A 20,937-nucleotide genomic window follows, 5' to 3' on the forward strand; every position below is an offset into this window, starting at 1 on the left:
CGCAAAGAAAAGATTCTAAAATGTGCATGAGAGAAATGCCAGATTACCCTCAGAAGATCTCCAATGAGACTCACAGCAAACTTCACAATGGAAACCCTACAGGCTAGGAGAGAATGGTGAGATATATTTCAAGTCTTAAGAGAAAAAAACTGTCAACTCAGAATATTGTACCCTGCAAAGCTGTCATTTATGAATGAAGGTGAAATAAAAACTTTCCATAACAAACAGAAATTGAAAGAATTTGTCGGGCCAGCGCCATGGCTCACCAGGTTAATCCTCCGCCTGCAGCGACGGCATCCCATATGGATGCCAGATTCTAGTCCCAGTTGCTTCTCTTCCAGTTCAGCTCTCTGCTGTGGCCCAGGAGGGCAGTGGAGGATGGCCCAAGTGCTTGGGCCCTGCACCCGCATGGGAGACCAGGAGGAAGCACCTGGCTCCTGGCTTCGGATTGGCACAGCACTGGCCGTGGCGGCCATCTGGGGAGTGAACCAACGGAAGGAAGACCTTTCTCTCTGTCTCTCTCTCACTGTTTAACTATCTTTCAAAAAGAAAAAAGAAAAAAAAAAAAGAACTTGTCACCACCCATCCAGTCACCTTGAATACAAATGTTCTCAATGATCCAGTGAAAAGACACAGACCAGCTGAATAGATTAAAAAACAAAATCCATTTATTTGCTGCCTACAAAAAACACATCTCACCAACAAATATACTTGCAGATTGAAAGGGAAGGGATGGAAAAAGATATTCTATGCTAACAGAAACCAAAGAAGAGCTGCTGTAGACATCCTAATATTGGACAAAATAGAGCTTAACATAAAAACAGTTAAAAGAGTCAAATAAGGGCACTATGTAATGATCAAGGGATCAATTCTACAGGAAGAAATGAGTTATTAATGTTTATATATGTAATTACAGGGCATCTGGCTAATTAAAGAAATGTTAATGGATCTGAAGGGAGACATAGACTCAAATACAATAGTAATGGAGGACTTCAATACCTCACTTTCAGTAATGGACAGATCAACCAGAAAGAAAATCAACAAGGAAACAAAGTTAATTGACATTATATGCCAAATGGATTTAACAGATACATACAGAACATTCTATCCTAAAGCCATAGAACACATTCTTCTCACGAGTACATGGAACTTTCTCTAGGACTGACTGCATGCTAGGCTATGAAGCGAGTCTCAGCAAATTCAAAAAATCAAAATCATACCATGCATCTTCTCTGACCACAATACAATCAAGTTGGAAATCAACAACGTAGGAGTCTCAAGAATATATACAAACACATGGAGATTGAACAACATGCTCCTGAATGAAGAGTGGGTCACAGAAGAAGTCAAAAGAGATATCAAAAAATTTCTGGAAACAAATGAAGATGACAACACAACATATCTAAACCTATGGGATACAGCAAAAGCAGTGTTAAGAGGAAAGTTTATAGCAATTGGTGCCTACATCAAAAATTTAGAAAGGCACCAAAAAAATGAGGTATCAATACATCTCAAGGATCTAGAAAAACAACAGCAAACCAAACAAAACTAGTAGGAGAAAAGAAAAAAATTAAAAGTAGAGAAGAAATAAATAAAAATAGAACAACAACAACAAAAAAGATAAACAAAATGAAGAGCTGGTTCTTTGAATAAATAAACAAAATAGACATACCAACGGCAAACTAACCAAAAAAAAAAAAAAAAAAAAAAAAAAAAAGGAAAGGAGAAGACCCAAGTTAATAAATTTAGAGACGAAAAAGGAAATGTAACAACAGACACCACAAAAATAAGAAGAATCATCAGAAATTACTACAAAGAGCTGTATGGCAACAAACCAGGAAACCCGGAAGAAATGGATAGATTTGTAGACTATACAACCTAGCTAAACAGAGCCATGAAGACACAGAAAACCTAAATTGACCTATAACCAAGAAGACATTGAATCAGTAATAAAGATGGTCCAAACAAAGAAAAGTCCAGCACCAGACAGCTTCACTGCTGAATTCTACCAGTCATTTAAAGATGAATTAATTCCAATTCTTCTCAAGCTATTCAACACAACTGAAAGGGGGGAAATACTCCCAAATTCTTTTTATGAAGCCAGCATCACCTTAATTCCTAAACCTGAAAAAGATACATCAGAGAAAAAGAACTACAACCAATTTTCCTGATGAATATAGATGTAAAAATCCTCCACAAAATTCTAGCCAATCAAATCCAAAAAACACATCAGAAAGATCATTCACCCAGCCTAAGTGAGATTTATCCCTGGTATACAGGATGGTTCAACCTTTGCAGTATTATGTCACATTAACAAATTGCAGAACAAAAATCATATGATTATCTCAATAGATGTAAAGAAAATATTTGATAAAATGCAGCATTCTTTCATGATGAAAAATTGAAGCAAATTGGATATAGAAGGAACATACCTCAACACAATCAAAGCAATTTATGACAAACCCACAGCCAGCATCCTATTAATGGGGAAAAACTGGAGGCATTCCCACTGAGATTCAGAACCAGACAAGGATACCCACTCTCACTATTGCTATTCAATATAGTCCTGAAAGTTTTAGCCAGAGCCATTAGACAGGAAAAAGAAATCAAAGGAATACAAATTGGGAAGAAGGAAGTCAAACTATTCCTATTCACAGATGACATGATTCTATATATAGGGGATCCAAAAGACTCTACCAAGACTTCTGGAACTCATAGAAAAGTATGGTAAAGAAGCAGGGTATAAAATCAACACACAAAAATCAACAACCTTTGTACATACAGACAATACCAAGGCTGAGAAAGAACTCCTAAGATAAATCCAATTTACAATAGCTACCCAAAAAATCAAATACCTAGGAATAAATTTAACCAAAGATGTCAAAGATCTCTAAAATGAGAACTACAAAACATTAAAGAAAGAAATAGAAGAAGATACATTGGGCCGGCATTGTGGCATAGGAAATGGAGCCACCGCCTACAGTGCTGGCATCCCATATTGGCACCAGCTCGAGTCCTGGCTGCTCCCCTTCCAATACAGCCCTCTGCTGTGGCCTTGGAAAGCAGAGAAGGATGGCCCAAATCCCTGGGCCCCTTCACCCACTTGGGAGACCGGTGGAGGTTCCTGGCATCTGATTTTGGATTGGCGCAGTTCTGGCCGTTACAGCAAATCTGGGGAGTGAACCAGCAGATGGAAGTCTTCTCTATCTCTCTGTCTCTCTGTAATTCTGCCTTTAAAGTAAATAAATACATCTTTTTAATTTTTTTTTTTAATTTTTGACAGGCAGAGTGGACAGTGAGAGAGAAAGAGAGAAAGGTCTTCCTTTACCGTTGGTTCACCCTCCAATGGCTGCTGCGGCTGGTGCATCACGCTGATCCAAAGCCAGGAGCCAGGTGCTTCTCCTGGTCTCCTATGCGGGTGCAGGGCCCAAGGACTTGGCCCATCCTCCTCTGCACTCCCAGGCCACAGCAGAGAGCTGGACTGGAAGAGGAGCAGCCGGGACAGAATTCGGTGCCCCGACCGGGACTAGAACCCGGGGTGCTGGTGCCTCAGGCGGAGGATTAGCCTATTGAGCCACGGCGCCAGCCAATAAATACATCTTAAAAAAAAAAAAAAAAAGATACAAAAAATGAAAAAATCTTCCATGCTCATGGATTGGAAGAATCAATGTCATCAAAATGTCCATACTTCTGAAAGCAATTTACAGATTAAATTTGATACCAATCAAAATACCAAGAACATTCTTCTCAGATATAGAAAAAATGATGACTGACATTCATATGGAAACACAGGAGACCCCGAATAGCTAAAGCAATCTTATACAACAAAAACAAAGTCAGAGGCAACATAATACCTGACTTCGAGACATATTACACATTGGTCATAAACAAAATAGCCTCATACTGGTATAAAAACAGATGAATAGACCAATGGAACAGAATAAAAACTCCAGAAATGAACCCAAGAATCTACAACCAACTCATCTTTGACAAAGGAGCCAAAATAAATCCCTGGGGCAATGACAGCCTCTTCAACAAATGGTACTGGGAAAACTGGATCTTCACATGCAGAAGAAAGAAGCAAGACTCCTGCCTTATACCTTACACAAAAATCCACTGAAAATGGATTAAAGACCTAAATCTACAACCCAATACCATCAAATTATTAGAGGACATTGGGTAAACTCTGTAAGGCATCGGCATAAGCAAAGAGTTCTTGGAAAAGACCCCAGAGGCACAATCAAAGCCAAAACTGACAAATGGGATTATATCAAATTGAGAAGCTTCTGTACTACAAAAGAAACACTAGATAAAGTGAAGAGGCAATTGACAGAATGGGGGAAACATCTGCAAACTCTACAACTGATAAAGTATTGATAACCAGAATATATAAAGAGTTCAAGAAAATGAACAACAATCTTGTTGGTGTTCTACTGCACAATAGGGAAATAACAGTTAACAATAACATACTGTACTTCTCTAAATAGCTGGAAGAAAGACTTCTGAATGTTCACACTACAAAGAAACTTTGAATATATGAAGCAATGGATGCTAATTATCCTAATATGACCATTAAAATGTATGCATGTATTGAAATGTTATATCGTGCCCCATAAATATGACAATTACTGTTTGTCAAGAAATATAAGAAGAATGAAACAGATTTACAAAAAATTTTTTTTAAAAAAGAACAAAATGAAATTTGGACAGAGGAGAACGATTTTCTTCTAATTAGATCAATTTTACCAAATACTTGTTTTGTTTGTTTGTTTTTTGACAGGCAGAGTGGACAGTGAGAGAGAGAGACAGAAAGGTCTTCCTTTTCCGTTGGTTCACCTCCAAGTGGCTGCTGCAGCCGGTGCACCGCAGCCAGTGCACCACGCTGATCTGAAGCCAGGAGCCAGGTGCTTCTCCTGGTCTCCCATGCGGGTGCATGGTCCAAGCACTTGGGCCACCTCCATTGCCTTCCTGGGTACAGCAGAGAGCTGGACTGGAAAAGGAGCAACCAGGACAGAATCCAGTACCCTGACCAGGACTAGAACCCGGTGTGCCTGCGCCGCAGGCAGAGGATTAGCCTAGTGAGCCATGGCGCCAGCTTTTACCAAATACTTGTAAAACATATATCTTGGTAAAATATAGAAAGAAAAAATATTGGATTTAAAATTTAATGTTAAATTTTATATTCTTAAACATTAAAATAAGAAGAATAAATCTCATAAGAATTAAAATAGTCCATGATTCCTTTGTCTTCTCCTTATAGGGTTTCTCCTTTCCCTATCTTCATTTTGCTCTATTTGTCCCACTATTTCCACATTAATTAATCCAAGGCTGAGGAACATCTGGCTTGCAGGTCCTTTATTGCCCCTGAAATCATTTGGTCCAGCCCTACCAAGGCAGGGTAGAACTTAAAATTCACTAAATTACACAGTCATATTTTATTTTAATAATCCAATAACATGTTATTGTCTACAAACAAATGCCAAGAACCTGGGCCATCATTCACTCCCTCCTAGGCAGACAGCTGAGTTAGAAGTGTGTAGTAGTAGCTGGGACTCGAAACAGGAACTCCATTATGGAATACGGGAATTCAAAGAAGCAGCTCAAGCAGCTGTGCCACAACACCCACCTTTACCTTACATTTTAAATACTGTTAAAACATAAGTTACTACTCTCATGATTTCCTAGGTATGCCTCCCTGTCTTCCAAACCACCTTGAAAGTAGCCTTTTTTCAACATTTATTTTCTTTTTAGTTTTTAAGAGATTCAATATAGATCATAGATACAATTCTAAAAATATGATTTTTCCTTCCCCCCTCTCTCCTTCCCCTTGTTTCTTTCCTTCCCTTATTCCTTTTTTAGCTTTTGAGATAAGGTATTTTTTTTAAAGATTTATTTATTTACTTGAAAGGTAGAGTTACAGAGAGGGTGATGCAGAGAGAGATCTTCTATACATTGGTACACTTCTCAAATGGCTGCAATGGCCAGGGACAGGCCAGACCTAAGCCAGGAGCAGGAGCTTCATCCAGATCTCCTACATGGGTGCAGGGGCCCAAGCACCTGGGCCATCCTCCACTGCCTCCCCAGAGAAAGTGGAGGAGCAGGGACTCCAACCAGAACCCACAAGATGCCAGTGCCACAGGTGGCGGATCCACCCCACTAAACCACAGCGCCAGCATACGATAATGTATTTTTAATTTACATTATAGCCAAGGGCTTCATTCTCCACCAAATACAGAATTTAGCAGGTAAAACAGCAAAAAGACCCTACTTTAGCAGGAATATAAACAGGACTATAAACAGTAGTCAAATGGGAAGATGACTAGCTCTCCCATATACAGTAAACTTTAAAGTAATCCCAGATCATTAAAACTATGGTAAAACATTCTTTACTACTGGTTTGACAAGGTATGAAACAAAGTTGGCAAAACTATATTTGCAGAAATACTGATTTTTAATTTCAATGCTCGTTATTCTGTGTTGAGTGATTTTTGGATTCCTCAATGATATTAACTTCAGTACTCAATTCTGTTCAAGTAAAATTCTGGTTTAGTCAGAAATAACAACATGACTGTTTAATTTAGAGTCTACCATCAAATAAAAGGTCATCCAAATTCTAACTGGTCTGCTGGTTTCACAATCTACAAATCCATCATCCACACTGTTTCCAAAGTGATCTCACTCTAACCCCAAAGGCAGATTATATTGTTCTCATTAATATCCTTTAAGATACTCAGGAATAATAAGGGTGTTTTTCAAAGTTTCCTGGTAGGAGTTCCTAGGATTCTGGAAAGGTGCTTCTAGGAGCACCTAGAGAGCAGCTCTCATCATGTCAACAACCTGCCACTACAAAATTTCACATAGATTGTTTCTTATTGGTCTTGTGAATAGATTCCAGTTAATGTAACCCTGCATACAAAGCCAATGACCTGATCATGAACTTGTAAACTTTATTTCATGTCTTAGAATTGTTCACAATTCTCAAAACTCTCCGTTTTTATGCTACTTCAGGCTCTGTCCAGCATACACACTTTAATACAGGCAGTTTCCTCATCTACAATGTCCACCTCCCTCCCACACTTCATTAGCAAATTTCAGTGGCCTTCAGGTCTCAGCTTAATTATAGCATGTCTGAGAAACCTTCCATGACTTTTAAATATGCCTTGCTTATAACTCAATTATAACACATAACAATGTACATTAACATTATTGCTCTGCACATTTGTTTTATCCCTGTGTCTGCCAAAGTTGGGTAATCACATTTCTGAGCCAGGCTAGCAACAACTGCATTACACTTATTTGGTATGTAAGGACTAGGTTCCAATTCTTTTCCCTCCCACTGTTAACTAATAAAATAATTTCTCTGAGAATATTTGACCAAAAGTCTTTTACAAGAGGACTCTTAATTCACATGCAGTTATTTCCTACATAGAACTGATATATTTATTAGAAGAGCTGAACTGAATTTTTACTCGTAGCTTAATGTAAAAGATTTTAGAAAATAAAAAATATGGCCTTGGTAAAAATTTGAGGTAACAAGGGACCAGAACAAAAGATCTTTTTCTTACAATTTTTAGTTGTCTAAAGACACAAATATAACAGACATATTTTGTTTACCAAGCTTTCATATTTACTTGAACTTTCAATGATGATCAGAAAATTTAACTATAACATTTAGATGATTACAAGCTTAATATAAACATTGTATAAAACATTACAACTTTTGAAATCTTAATAATTTTTTTTAATTTAATCTCAAATTTCTCTGAAAAAAATGTTTTACAAGACTATCCTTTTCATAAACTAAAAATTCTATTGCTTACTACTGCCCTCTAGTGAATTTCAGGAAAATCAACAAAGGTAAAGAGATTTTACACTATTTCAAATTGCTTCTAGGTAAGCCAGAATTGCCTTCAATTTTATTTGTTTGAACTTCCAAGAATAAATCACCAGTTCTGTTTTACAACTAAAATGTTTTATAACAACAAAAACTAATAAAAACATGTCTAATATCTATTTGCACTGCTCAGTTTAGAATGGTACCTTTTCTCTACCATTTCTCTTTTATCTAGAATGATAGCTTCCATTTATAAAACTTGGATTACTACCAAGTGCCAACACCAAGCACTATCTGTACACTGAAAAACACTTCTGCATAGTTGTGGAATCTATTATTCAAGGATATGTACAATGAAACAACTCATTTAACAAGTACTCAATATTTTTCTTTTAAATACTCAGTGGTTTTAAGACACATATGCATGTATTTTTCTTACACTGGAATCAGTGAAATTTGGATGCATTCTGAAATTGAAGGCATCTTATAAACAGTGGCTGGGCAGAAGTATGATATAGTTAGCATTACCTGCATATTCAAAAATTTGGTCAAAGTAGATTACATGATGATTACAATCACTTCAGTTGAGCTGGTAAAACTATCGAGCTTATGCCATTTATAAGATAATATTATGATCTAACATTGAAACAAAAAGTTAACATATAAGGAAGAAGAGAAGAAAGCAGCAGAAACAATAAAGCAAATATTCACTGGAACAATGAGTCAAGTGATTTATGATCTTAAGAAAAGGGATATACCCCATGTTGAAATTATCTTGGATTTTTTCTACATATAACACACACACACACACACACACACAAGGACTGCCTTTCACATGGCAAAGTAAAAAACAACACCAAACTATTTATATCTGCAGAATGCATATGTTAGCTACTTCAAAGAAAATCTCAAAGACAAGGGTAGAGCACTTAAGAAAAGCTGTGTCATCAAAATCTTGAGAGCATAAAATATAATATTATGTGTTAAGAAAACATGAACATCAATAACCAATAGAAAAAGTGACTCAGTACCAAGTGTAAATTTTTAAAGGTATTTTTCTGAATTATTTCACACATATTTTCCTTGTTGGTTATACACAAGAATGATAGGACATTTAAATTTTTATATATACTCTTTAAGTATCAAAAAAATATAGATAATAAAAACTTTCAAGGATTTAAAAATAGTACATAAAATCATGGTGCATGTTACAATCAGTGAGCTTAATTAAATACAGTATCACATGAAAAACTGGAAACATTGATTCTTAAAGGGGATTTCTGTCTCCAAATATTACTACAATCACTACTCTAACCCACAGGGTGCTATATAATGAGGGTCAGTATCCCCCAAAATACATATGCTGAGGCTTAATCTTTCATATAATGGAATCTGGAGGTAGAACTTTTTGGAAGAAACTAAACCATGAGAGTAGATCCCTTTGGAATGGAGTTAGTGACTTTAGAGAGACACAAGAGAACTTGCTTCCTTTCTACTCTCTACCATGTGAGGATCCACTGAGAAGCCAGTCAACTAACAGAAAGCGGCCCTCATCAGACACCCAACCTGCTGGTATCATGATCATGGACTTCTCAACATCCAGAATGGTCAGAAATAAATAGTTGTTGCTTATTCCACTGAGCCTAGGGCATGTCTGTTATAATAGCTTGAATTAAGACATGAGAGTGAGATAACTTTTGATGGGTACAAGAAGAAAACATTAAACATATCTATATTTGGATTGTTTTCAGATAACTACATTTGTTAATTTATATTGTATAGTAAATATACAGCTATTAACATAATATTATGTATTTATAATTCAGAACCATCCTGGAGGGCATGTTTAAAACTTTACTGATATTGGTATATAATAAGTTTAGCAGTCAATGCTTCTACAGGTACTTCACTAGCCCATATATCATATTTTGCTTGAGGACATCATTATTCAATATTTCCCCACTTGGTGGCACCAAAAAATTGAAATATCTACTTAGATATTTGTGCCTAGAGATCTCATTTTAAAAAAAATTAAGTATTATAAGATTTCTTTTCAATTTAAACTTAAAACAACAAGCAAATTAAGATGCTGTGTGCGGGCTAGCACTATGGCTCAGAGGGTTAAAGCCCTGGCCTGAATTGCTGGCATCCCATAAGGGCTAGTCCCGGCTGCTCCTCTTCCGATCCAGCTCTCTGCTATGGCCTGGGAAAGCAGTAGAAGATGGCCCAAGGCCTTGGCCCCTGCACCCATGTGGGAGACCCAGAAGAAGCTCCTGGCTCGGAGCTCCAGCCGTTGCAGCCAACTGGGAAGTGAACCAGTGGATGGAAGACCTTTCTCTCTCTCTCTGCCTCTCCTCTCTCTGTGTAACTCTGACTTTCAAATAAATAAATAAATCTTTAAAAATAGAAAAGGATACTGTGTGACATTATTTAATTTTCTCCTAAAACTGCATGCTCGGTTATTTGGCTATTCCTTGAGCCATTATACAGTGGTCACAATCTTAGTACACTGTGGCAAAAAAGGTCCTACATGAAGGATCTCTGTGACTGAGAACCCAGTGGAAAGAAGTGGCCATCAAAAAGGGATGTACTTTTCCTCAAAGGGAGGAGAGAACTTCCACTTTGCTTATGGCCTTGTCTAAATACTGATGGAGTTTGTGGACTCAAAAGGCTTCCATAGCCTAGGCAGCTCATATCAAGAGCCTCAGGTGGTCACTGACATCATACCTAAGAGTGTTAATTGTTAACAACAAGAGTCACTGTGCACTAACTTCTTGTGCTGGGCCTCTGTTCTCAATGAGTTGTATAATGAGAATTAACTGTAAAACTAATTCTCAGGGGTTTTTTTTGTGTGTGTCTGTGTGTGTGTTTTGTGTGTGCAAATTGTTGAAATCTTTACTTAGTATAGAGTTGGTCGTCTGTGTACAAAGTGAATTGAAAATGAATCTTAATGGGGAATGGGACTGGGAAGGGGAGAGGAGGAGGAGGATGAGTGGGAGTGTAGGGAGGAGGGTGGGTATGGAGGGAAGAATAACTATATTCCTAAACCTGTACATATGAAATTTGTATGCCTTAAAAAATAAATTAAAATAAAATAAATTTCTAAAAAAGACAATACTTTGTTTAACTTGTAAAAAAATTATAAGCCTGCGCCACGGCTCAATAGGCTAATCCTCAGCCTGTGGCGCCGGCACCCCGGGTTCTAGTCCCGGTCGGGGCGCTGGATTCTGTCCTGGTTGTCCCTCTCCCAGTCCAGCTCTCTGCTGTGGCCCAGGAGTGTAGTGGAGGATGGCCCAAGTGCTTGGGCCCTGCACCCCATGGGAGACCAGGAGAAGCACCTGGCTCCTGCCTTCGTATCAGTGCAGTGCGCCGGCTGCATTGTGCCAGCCACAGCGGCCATTGGAGGGTGAACCAACGGTAAAGGAAGACCTTTCTCTCTGTCTCTCTCTCTCACTGTCCACTCTGCCTGTCAAAAAAAAAAAATTATAGCCTGGGGGCTGAGCATGTGGCAAAGGAGGTAAAGCTGCAGCCTACAATCCTGGCATTCCATATAGACGCCAGTTCTAGTCCTGGCTTCTCCACTTCTGATCCAGCTCTCTGCTATAGCCTGTGAGAGCAGTGGAGGAAGGCCCAAATCCTTAGGCCCCTGCAGCCATGTGGGAAGGGGCTCGAGGCTCCTGGCTTCAGATGGGCACAGGTCTGGCCATCACAGCCATTTAAGGAGTGAAACAGCAGATGGAAGATCTCTTTCTCTCTTTCTGCCTCTGCCTGTCTGTAATTCTGCCTTTCAAATAAATAAAAAAAAATCTTTTTTTAAAGAAAAAAGTAGTCTGTGTACAAGTTTGTCAGTCATTTGTAATTCATGCCTTACTATTTCTAGAAATATTGAAAAAATTTTGAAGCATCTGAGAGCATAACATTTTATCCCATATACTAAAAAATATCAAGTTATATAAAATATTTGGGTTCAAAAGCCATATATCTCAAATAAGTCTACTATATCAGTAACATACTAATCTATGGCTCAGAGTTCTAGTATGCTTATAAATCATTAAATCTATTATTTCATAGTATAAAACTACCTTCAAGATTGTAAATTATAAAATTTGTTTCTTTTTCTTTTTTTTTTTTTTTTTTTTTTGGCAGGCAGAGTGGATAGTGAGAGAGAGAGACAGATAGAAAGGTCTTCCTTTGCCGTTGGTTCACCCTCCAATGGCCGCCGCCGTGGCCGGCGCGGTGCGGCTGGCACATCTCGCTGATCTGAAGCCAGGAGCCAGGTGCTTCTCCTGGTCTCCCATGGGGTGCAGGGCCCAAGCACTTGGGCCATCCTCCACTGCCTTCCCAGGCCACAGCAGAGAGCTGGCCTGGAAGAGGGGCAACTGGGACAGAATCCGGTGCCCCGACCGGGACCAGAACCCGGTGTGCCAGCGCCGCAAGGCGGAGGATTAGCCTGTTGAGCTACAGCGCCGGCCATAAAATTTGTTTCTGAATATTAAACTTCACAGACAACATGATTATGACTTGGTAATTAAAACCTTACCCTTCTCAAGTGAAGACTGAATAAAGAACTAAAATAGTAAATACAAAAATATAATGAAGCTGAATAGATTACTAAGGTTAAAAAAAACACATTACTTTCCAAGGTGATTTTAATGTTAAGTCAATTATCACTACTGCACTTACTGTATAAGTTATAGCTGCCAACATTCCAAGCAAGGTCAGAGAACTAATGGAAAATGACAATGCAGCTAAACCATCTGCGAAGAAAAAAAAACTCTGTTAAAAATACACATCTATAGTACTCAAAGTATATATTCAGCTAATTAACATAAAATACAAAATTCTGTTCTCTTAATACATCCTGAAAGAATAAAACAAATAAATGTTACCATGTCCCTGAAGTGTTAACTACAAGTTTCTTCTTCTATTTGTTGAATTCTTTTCTTAGTGGATGGTTAAGCTTATGATTATAAAAAAAACTGAGGGGCCAGTGCTGTGGCATACTAGGCTAAGCCTCCACCTGCGGTGCCAGCATCCCATATGAATGCTGGTTCTTTTCCCAGCAGCTCCACTTCTGATCCAGCTTTCTGCTATGGCCTGGGAAAGCAGTGGAAGATGGCTGAACAGTTTGAGCCCCTGTACCCACATGGGAGACTTGGAAGAAACTCCTGGCTCCTGGCTTGGGATTGGCTCAGCTCCGGCTGTTGCAGCCATTTTGGGAGTGAACTCTACCTCTCAAATAAATAAACAAAGATCTTAAAAATATGTAAATAATTGACACTCTTATTTATGCTGTCAGTGATCAGCAGAGGCTCCTGTCATGAGCTGCCAAGGCTATGGAGGCCTCTTGAGTTCGCCAACTCCATCAGTATTTAGACAAGGCCATAGTCAAAGTGGAAGTTCTCTCCTTCCTTCAGAGAAAGGTACCTCCTTCTTTGATGGTCCGTTCTTTTTACTGGGATCTCACTCACAGAGATCTTTCATTTAGGTGTGTTTTTTTTGCTGCCATTGTTGTTGTTGTTGTTTTGTTTTGTTTTTTTGTTTTGGTTTTGTTTTTTGCCACAGTGTCTTGGCTTTCCATGCCTGAAATACTCTCGTTTTATAGCCAGATCCGAACAACAGGAGTCACTGTGCACTTACTCCCCATGTGGGATCTCTGTCCTTAATGAGTTGTACTATGTGAATTAACAGTATAACCAGTACTCAAACAGTACTTTATACTTTGTGTTTCTGTGTGGGTGCAAACTGTTGAAATCTTTACTTAGTATATATACTAAATTGATCTTCTGTATATAAAAATAACTGAAAATGAATCTTGATGAATGGGATGGGAGAGGGAGTGGGAGATGGGATGGTTGTGGGTGGGAGGGAGGTTATGGGGGGAAAAAGCTGCTATAATCCAAAAGTTGTACTTTGGACACTTATATTTATTAAATAAAAGTTTAAAAATAGGTAAATAAATAAACTGAAAGTATGTCATTATTAAAACTAAAAGAATAAGAAAGGAGGAGAGAAGGTGGGAACATGGGAGGGAGTGTAGGGTGGCAAGTATCACTATGCTCCTAAATCTATATATACGAAATACTTGAAATTTGTTCAACTTACATAAATAAAAAATAATGGAAGCAGAGTTGCACAGTGGAAGCATGCTGGGCCCATAAATAAAAAATATAAAAAAGGGCTCTTGACAAATTGATTTATAAAAGATCTTGCAAACTAGCTAAGATTTTCTTTCCTTTATACCTTAAGAAGAAAATTATTAGCCAATTATCAGTTATTAAAAGAAGCAACAAAATATCACATGCTCAAAACATAATAAAAAGATTGGCCTTTCTCAAGGATGGATTCTGATCAGTAACATTACATGGGAAAGCCATGAGCCTTGACTCTTTGTTGCTTTTCCCTTCGATCTTAATACATCCAGTTTCTTTGTTCTTAATTTCCAGGTAAGTTTTTAATATATATAGCCTAAGATTAAAATTCTAAGTTTTCTCACTTTTTAGTTTAAAAGGGCTAGCCTGTCCACCTACTAAGAAAAATAAAAATAGATTCAAATGTAACACCAAAAAAGAAATACTATGTAAACAAGTTGAATTTAGGACATATTTAAAGAAAGTCAGTAAGTGAGGACAGGATCAGTATTTTCAAATGAATATATCAGATTATATAATGAAATACTTCCTAATCTGAGTATCTTCAAATGATAGTAGTAATTTTTCTAGTTTTCATACAAGTCCTATCAGGCTTATATTGATCTAGTTTAAATGCAGGTTCTGTGAGATGAACTATAATTTTTGATTATTTTCCTGAATTAATGTTAATCCTTTCAAGGATTTTAATACAATTATAATGACCTGTTTTGAAACTCATACCCCAATTTTACATAACATGTAAGGAGTATATGAGCAAAAAATTCACAAATTATACAAGGTAGCTTTCTAAGCCTTAACTTAAAAAAACTATTATTTTAACAAATCAAAGACATTTTGATGCTATTACTTTCTTGATCTTACCAGAAGTATGAAGAGAAGGTGTTCATACAACTAGGACATAATGAAATCAGAGACATATAAATGTGAAAAAAAGTCTTAGATTTAAAAAAATGAAATTTATGGTACATTTGACAAATCAAAAAGTTAATATTACTAATGTTCAAAATAATCTAAACCACAGAACCCAAAGTTAATTATTATGAATTATGCGTATTTGGGTAAAGGATGAGTAAATGAGTACTAAAGACATCCATAAATGTTCTCGATATGGTAGGGCCTATGATCTGAACACATATATAAAATAGATACTGATGATAAACAAGTGTGTACTATTTATAAAATGTATTATTCTGGGGCTGATACTGTGGCACACGGATTAAGCCACTTCCTGTGATGCTGGGATTCCATATGAGCTCAGCCTAGAGTGTTGGTTGCTCCACTATCAATCCAGATCCCTGCTAAAGCACCTGGAAAAGCAGCAGAAGATGGTCAAGGTTTGGGCCCCTGTCACCCACATGGGAAACCTGAATGGAGTTCCAGGCTCCAGGCTTCAGCCTGGTGTAGCTCTGGCCTTTGGGGCCATTTGAGCAGCTAATGTAAAATCTCTCTCTCTCATTCTAACTCTGCCTTCACATTAATAAATAAATCTTTCAAACCAATGTAATGCATTGCTTCATCAAAAATAAATCAACCACTTATATGAATGAATTTTAAAATGTTAAAATTTAATTTTAACATTAGCCTAGACATATAGAAAAAAGAATCATAATATATGATGTAATTAATGATACTCAAAAAAACAAAAATGGCACACCGTGGCAGAAACTGCAATTGGAGTAGCTGTCAAGGGAGGTGATACTAACTGAACAGACACACTGAGAAAACTTCTGGAGTGATGGTTATATTCTATTCTTTGACTGCAATCACTTACACTAATTGCATGCATACATGTAATAACTATGCATTTTATTGCCTAAAATATGCAGAGTGGTAAGGTGATGTACAGTAAGATTAGATATAAAGAACAGCTGGATAGCTGTTTTGGACATAAAACAACAGCAGATCCACTGGAATGAGTGAAATGTACTCTAGAATATGGTGCTTAAGGATTGAGATAAAAATTAAAATGAATACTAATGAGAAGGACATGTGTTTGGTCCAGCAATTACGATATCTGTGTCCCATATCAGAGTGCCTGGGTTTCCTGACTTCAGCTTCTAGCCAAAGCAAACAGTGACAGCTCAAGTACTTGGGTTCCTGTCACCCACATGAGACACCTGCACTGAGTAACCAGCTTTCACTTCTGGGTCAGCCCTGGCCACTTGGGCACTAGAAAAGTGACCAATGAATAGGACTTCTTTCTATCCATCTGTCTGTCTCAAGACAATGAAATTATAGAAATGGAATAATCCTAACCACCTATGTTTAGGGCAGAAGAACAGATACTCAAAAGACCTGAAGGAGTTAACTACAAGAAAAGAATCAATTTATTTCTCAGCAATAGGATCAACATGTATAAATCTTGGTAATTCAGTATTAGTAGATGCCAGACCTGCTATCCTTATTCTTGCTAGTATCAGCAAGATATTAATGGACCACAATTTACAAGATGAAATCTTAAGTGGAAAGCAAGAAAATTAAGAAGTCACACAGCAGCTCCCAAGTCTTAATTTAATCATCGTTCAATATTACATCTGGGTAAAAAGAAAGAAGAGCTGAACAAAGAATATACAGTAAATATTAGAGAGACATTCACAAAAGCAATAACATTTGTCAGTGTAATGTCTATAAAAAGTATTCTAGGCTTCTTTGGAAATAAATCCACTGTGTTCAAAGCACATGATATTTGGAGTGCATATTTTTGATATCAGTTTTTAATGTCAAATGCATTTTTCAACAATTAAGCAGCTTTCTTAACCCTCTAAAGTTGTGTCTTCTTCTAAAAACCTAGGTAATTGATTAAGGAGAACTTCTGGACAAGCAATATCAAAATGTTTTGGATAAGTTCATTTTTAAACAAAATATTGTTTAATTCATGTGAAACCTTTTTAATTTCAATCTTGTATAAAAGACTTAATCTCAAATAATAGTACAGGATTCTCTGTTATTAAAGTTAAAAATGAAGTCAATATACCCAGTACATTTGTAATTCTTTATTATACTAAGTGAATTAAAAATCACATAGAAATTATAAGACTTATACCACTAAAATTTTTTGAAGAGTAAATCTTTCCCCCACAGTAATTTTATTAAGAAGTCAAGAAATTAGCTACATAATAGCTCGATAGTTAAAGTAAGCCTTTATACAAAGCTCATAATTTGTCTATTATACATTTAACAACAAGTTCGGACTGTGTGTTTAATTATTAAACAAAAATAAAAACAAGCAACTTCTCTAAAAATCCCATAACATCAGAAAATATAAATCAACATAGATTATTCTAAAGATTTATTTATTTATTTGAGAGGCATCTTACAGAGAGAGGGAGAGACACAGAGAGAGGTTCTCCATCCGCTAGTTCACTCTTCAAATGGTGCAACAGCCAGAGATGGGCTGATCTGAAGGCAGGAGCCAGGAGCTTCCTCCGGGTCTCCCATGTGGGTGCAGGGCTCCATTGCCTTCCCAGGCCATAAGCTGAGAGCCATATCAGAAGAGGAGCAGCCAGGACACGAACCTGTGACCACATGGGATGCCTGCACCACAGGCGGAGGCTTAACCTACTATGCCACAGTACTGGCCCCAACACAGATATTTTTAGAGTAAAGAATACTTACGACTACTTCCAAGTTCTTCAAACAGGAACTTCACTTTTTCCCACTCTGTAGAATTTTTGTTATCTGGAACATTTAATGGAACAAAAGCACTACAAAGGAGAAAATAAATCTTTTTAATGGTTTTTATAGATGTTGAATAAAAGAAAATAGTCAATTCAATTTTTACTCATTTTCTTAAATATGTATCACTACGTATTTTATTTATTGCACTTAAAATATTTGTCAATTATACCTTAATTAAATTGAGAAAAACAATAAATAAATGTTTTTGAAAGCCAGAGTGAGAGATACAGAGACAGACAGAAACGGAGACTGATTTTCCATCCCTTAGTTCATTCCTCAGATGTCCCCAATAGCTGAGGCCAAAGCCAGGAGCTATGAATTTCATCTGGGTTGCCTATGTGGTGGCAGGGTCATCAACCACTGCCTTCCCAAATGCATTAGCAGGAAGCTGTATTGGAAGCAGAGAAACTGGGATTTGAATGGCACTCCAGTGTATGATGCAGGTGTGCGTCTCAGGCCACTGCTTAACCTGCTGTGTCATTAACACCTGCCCAACAGATATTAAGATTGTCAAAAATGTCCAAAGCATACATTAAAAAGTTATGAATAGCTGTGCTAAAGCAGCAGAACAGAAAATATATATATGCAATTATTTAAATATATTTACATACATAAGAATAGAAAGGAAATATATAACAATAAATAGCAAATATCTTACTGTGGAGTTAGGGGTGATTTTAATTTTCTTCTTAATATATATATATTTTTTTTTGACAGACAGAGTGGATAGTGAGAGAGACAGAGGGAAAGGTCTTCCTTTTTGCCGTTGGTTCACCCTCCAATGGCCGCCGCGGCCGGTGCATCGCGCTGATCCGAAGCTTGGAGCCAGGTGCTTCTCCTGGTCTCCCATGGGGTGCAGGGCCCAAGCACTTGGGCCATCCTCCACTGCACTCCCGGGCCATAGCAGAGAGCTGGCCTGGAAGAGGGGCAACCGGGATAGAATCCGGCGCCCCAACCGGGACTAGAACCCGGTGTGCCGGCGCCACAAGGCGGAGGATTAGCCTGTTAAGCCACGGCGCCGGCCCTTCTTAATATTTTTCAAGATTCTATTCAATGCACATAATGAAAGTAGCTTGTATTTGCTTTTCATTCTACAGCTAAACAGAGACCATCAAAATAACAGAGCTATTGCTAGCTTCCTAGGCTTGTTCTACAAGATTAGACTGGGAGAAAATGGAAAATAGAATATATAAATGGTCACTTTATTATCTAGCCCAGATCAATAAACAGGAAGATCAAGAGATTATAAAGTATTGCGTCAAATATTCCTTAGACTGTATATATGGAGAATCAAACAGGAATGTAAGAAGTAACTCTAATGCTACCCTCTCCACAATATAATTTTAGTTATATGCCAAGACCTATCCTCTTTTGTAAAGAGGAAATACTCAACGAGCTAAACAATGTATGAAGGCTATCTGCTCTTATAATGATTTCAAGTAAAACTAATAACTCTAAAATTTTGTTTTGTCCATTTTAAAAGCTTTTACTGAGGCACTAGTGACAATTCTTATAATAAGATGAGTGGGGAGAGCATGTCAGGAGTTATTTAAATTTCTAACGATTTCAAATGATTTCCGTTTATTATATTCTTCTCAATCTTGAAGACTTATTTCTCCAGGTCAGAAAGAAAAGTGATTACTCACAGGCATACAGCAATAAGGGTAGAAACTAAATTATTTGTTGCCCTAGTCATAAAAGCTAACATCTAAAATAACTTTTATATATTACTTTTATCTATTATATATTTACTATATTAAATAATTTAATTTACTAGTTAATTAAAACACATATAAACAAAAATCCCTATATAATATTTCTCTATTTTATCTAAACAGGAATTTTTTTCTGGATATCCTTAAAAGCATATTTCAAATTTGTTACTTGTAAACCTGTGAGTGTGAGGGAAAAATTATGTTGTATAAAATATCATTTATAGACTTATTAAAATAGAAACATAAATATCCAAAAATAGCAGTTCTACTCAGGAAAGTCAGTCTTAATATGTCAGCTTTGGGTAATCAAAAGTATTGTATACCACAGGAAGAAAATTAACTCCTGTTCTTTATGATACTTTTATGTTCAAATTCCTGAACAACGTTATTTAGCAGTTCAAATATGTAATGAAGAATACCAGAAAAAACTACATATGATCAAAATATTTTTTTTAAACCCACAAAAACTAAAGCTTCAGGAAAACACTTATTCTGAAGAAATCCACTAGAGTTAACAACTGAGTACTTGCTATTATTTCAGTCAGAAACTAGAGAATAAACTAAAAGCAGGTTCCTTGGTACCATTACTTACCAGGATTTTATAATCTAAGAAACAGACCTCAAATATTTTTATATAAACAAAGGGAAATAGCCACACAACACAAAAACAATTACACCTACCTATGTCTATAGATTCTGAGCAATAATATTCAAAGTATTTTACAACCAATATGGCAAAGGCAGTAATCAATCAGCACACCAGGGCCATAATTCTGAAGAATTTTCCTGAGCTCAGCTTGATCCTTTAAATGATGCTGGGGTGGGATAGGAAGACTCGGGAAGGCAGAAAAACAGTCCACTAATATGGAAGCATTTCAACGTTTTAACTACCTAAAGGAACAAACCACCGTTCACTGGCCTCCATCAGCCCTGTAGACAAAGACTTATAAAGACGAAAGAATGCCTCCTAACACAGAGTTAAAGTACAATGGGATTTGTGTAGTAGAAAGATATTTTCTTAATCTGAGTTCTTCTCAAAAAAATATATATATACACACATATGTGTGTGTGTGTGTGTATATATATATATATATATATATATACACACACACTTCCAGCAGCCAAAGACACAAAGAACTAGATCAAAATAGGAATTGGAGTCTCATAAGATTATAATTTGTTTACATGTCCTTGAAGATTAAAAAAAATTGAAACTGCTTAGTAAAAATATTGCATACCAAACATAACTCACTGAATAAGCTTGATACAGATTAACTCTTCAGGAAGAGACAAAGACTAATGAATTTCAGTAGATATAAAATGGAGATTATAAATTCATCAGAATTGAAATTAAGATATCTTTCAAATGTGTTATCTGTTTCTTCCTCTGGACTTTTTATAACTGCTCTAGTTCAGACCCTCATCACTCACCTAAATTCTTTCAATGGTTACTTAGCTGGTCTTCCTACCTACCATTTATAAGGGAACTTCAAAAAGTTTAAGGTAAACTGGAATTAAAAGTTTACTTTGGTACAGAAAAGTTAGAAAGCCATGGCCA

At 36.9% G+C, this 20,937-nt stretch overlaps 1 protein-coding gene across 3 annotated transcripts in view; it reads right to left on the reverse strand.

Moving 5' to 3' along the window:
• The window catches only part of LMBRD1 (LMBR1 domain containing 1), a 139,618-nt gene that overhangs the window by 72,409 nt on the left and 46,272 nt on the right, over positions 1 to 20,937 (reverse strand). For all 3 annotated transcript variants that reach the window (XM_062186331.1, XM_062186332.1, XM_062186333.1), the window contains exons 6-7: positions 17,602 to 17,690; positions 12,518 to 12,591 (exon numbers count right to left, since the gene is read on the reverse strand). In XM_062186331.1, the coding sequence (XP_062042315.1) occupies positions 12,518 to 12,591; positions 17,602 to 17,690 (163 nt within the window). The remainder of the gene's footprint in view (positions 1 to 12,517; positions 12,592 to 17,601; positions 17,691 to 20,937) is intronic.

This window comes from Lepus europaeus, chromosome 3 (genome assembly GCF_033115175.1).
Source record: "Lepus europaeus isolate LE1 chromosome 3, mLepTim1.pri, whole genome shotgun sequence".
Classification (NCBI taxonomy): domain Eukaryota; kingdom Metazoa; phylum Chordata; class Mammalia; order Lagomorpha; family Leporidae; genus Lepus; species Lepus europaeus.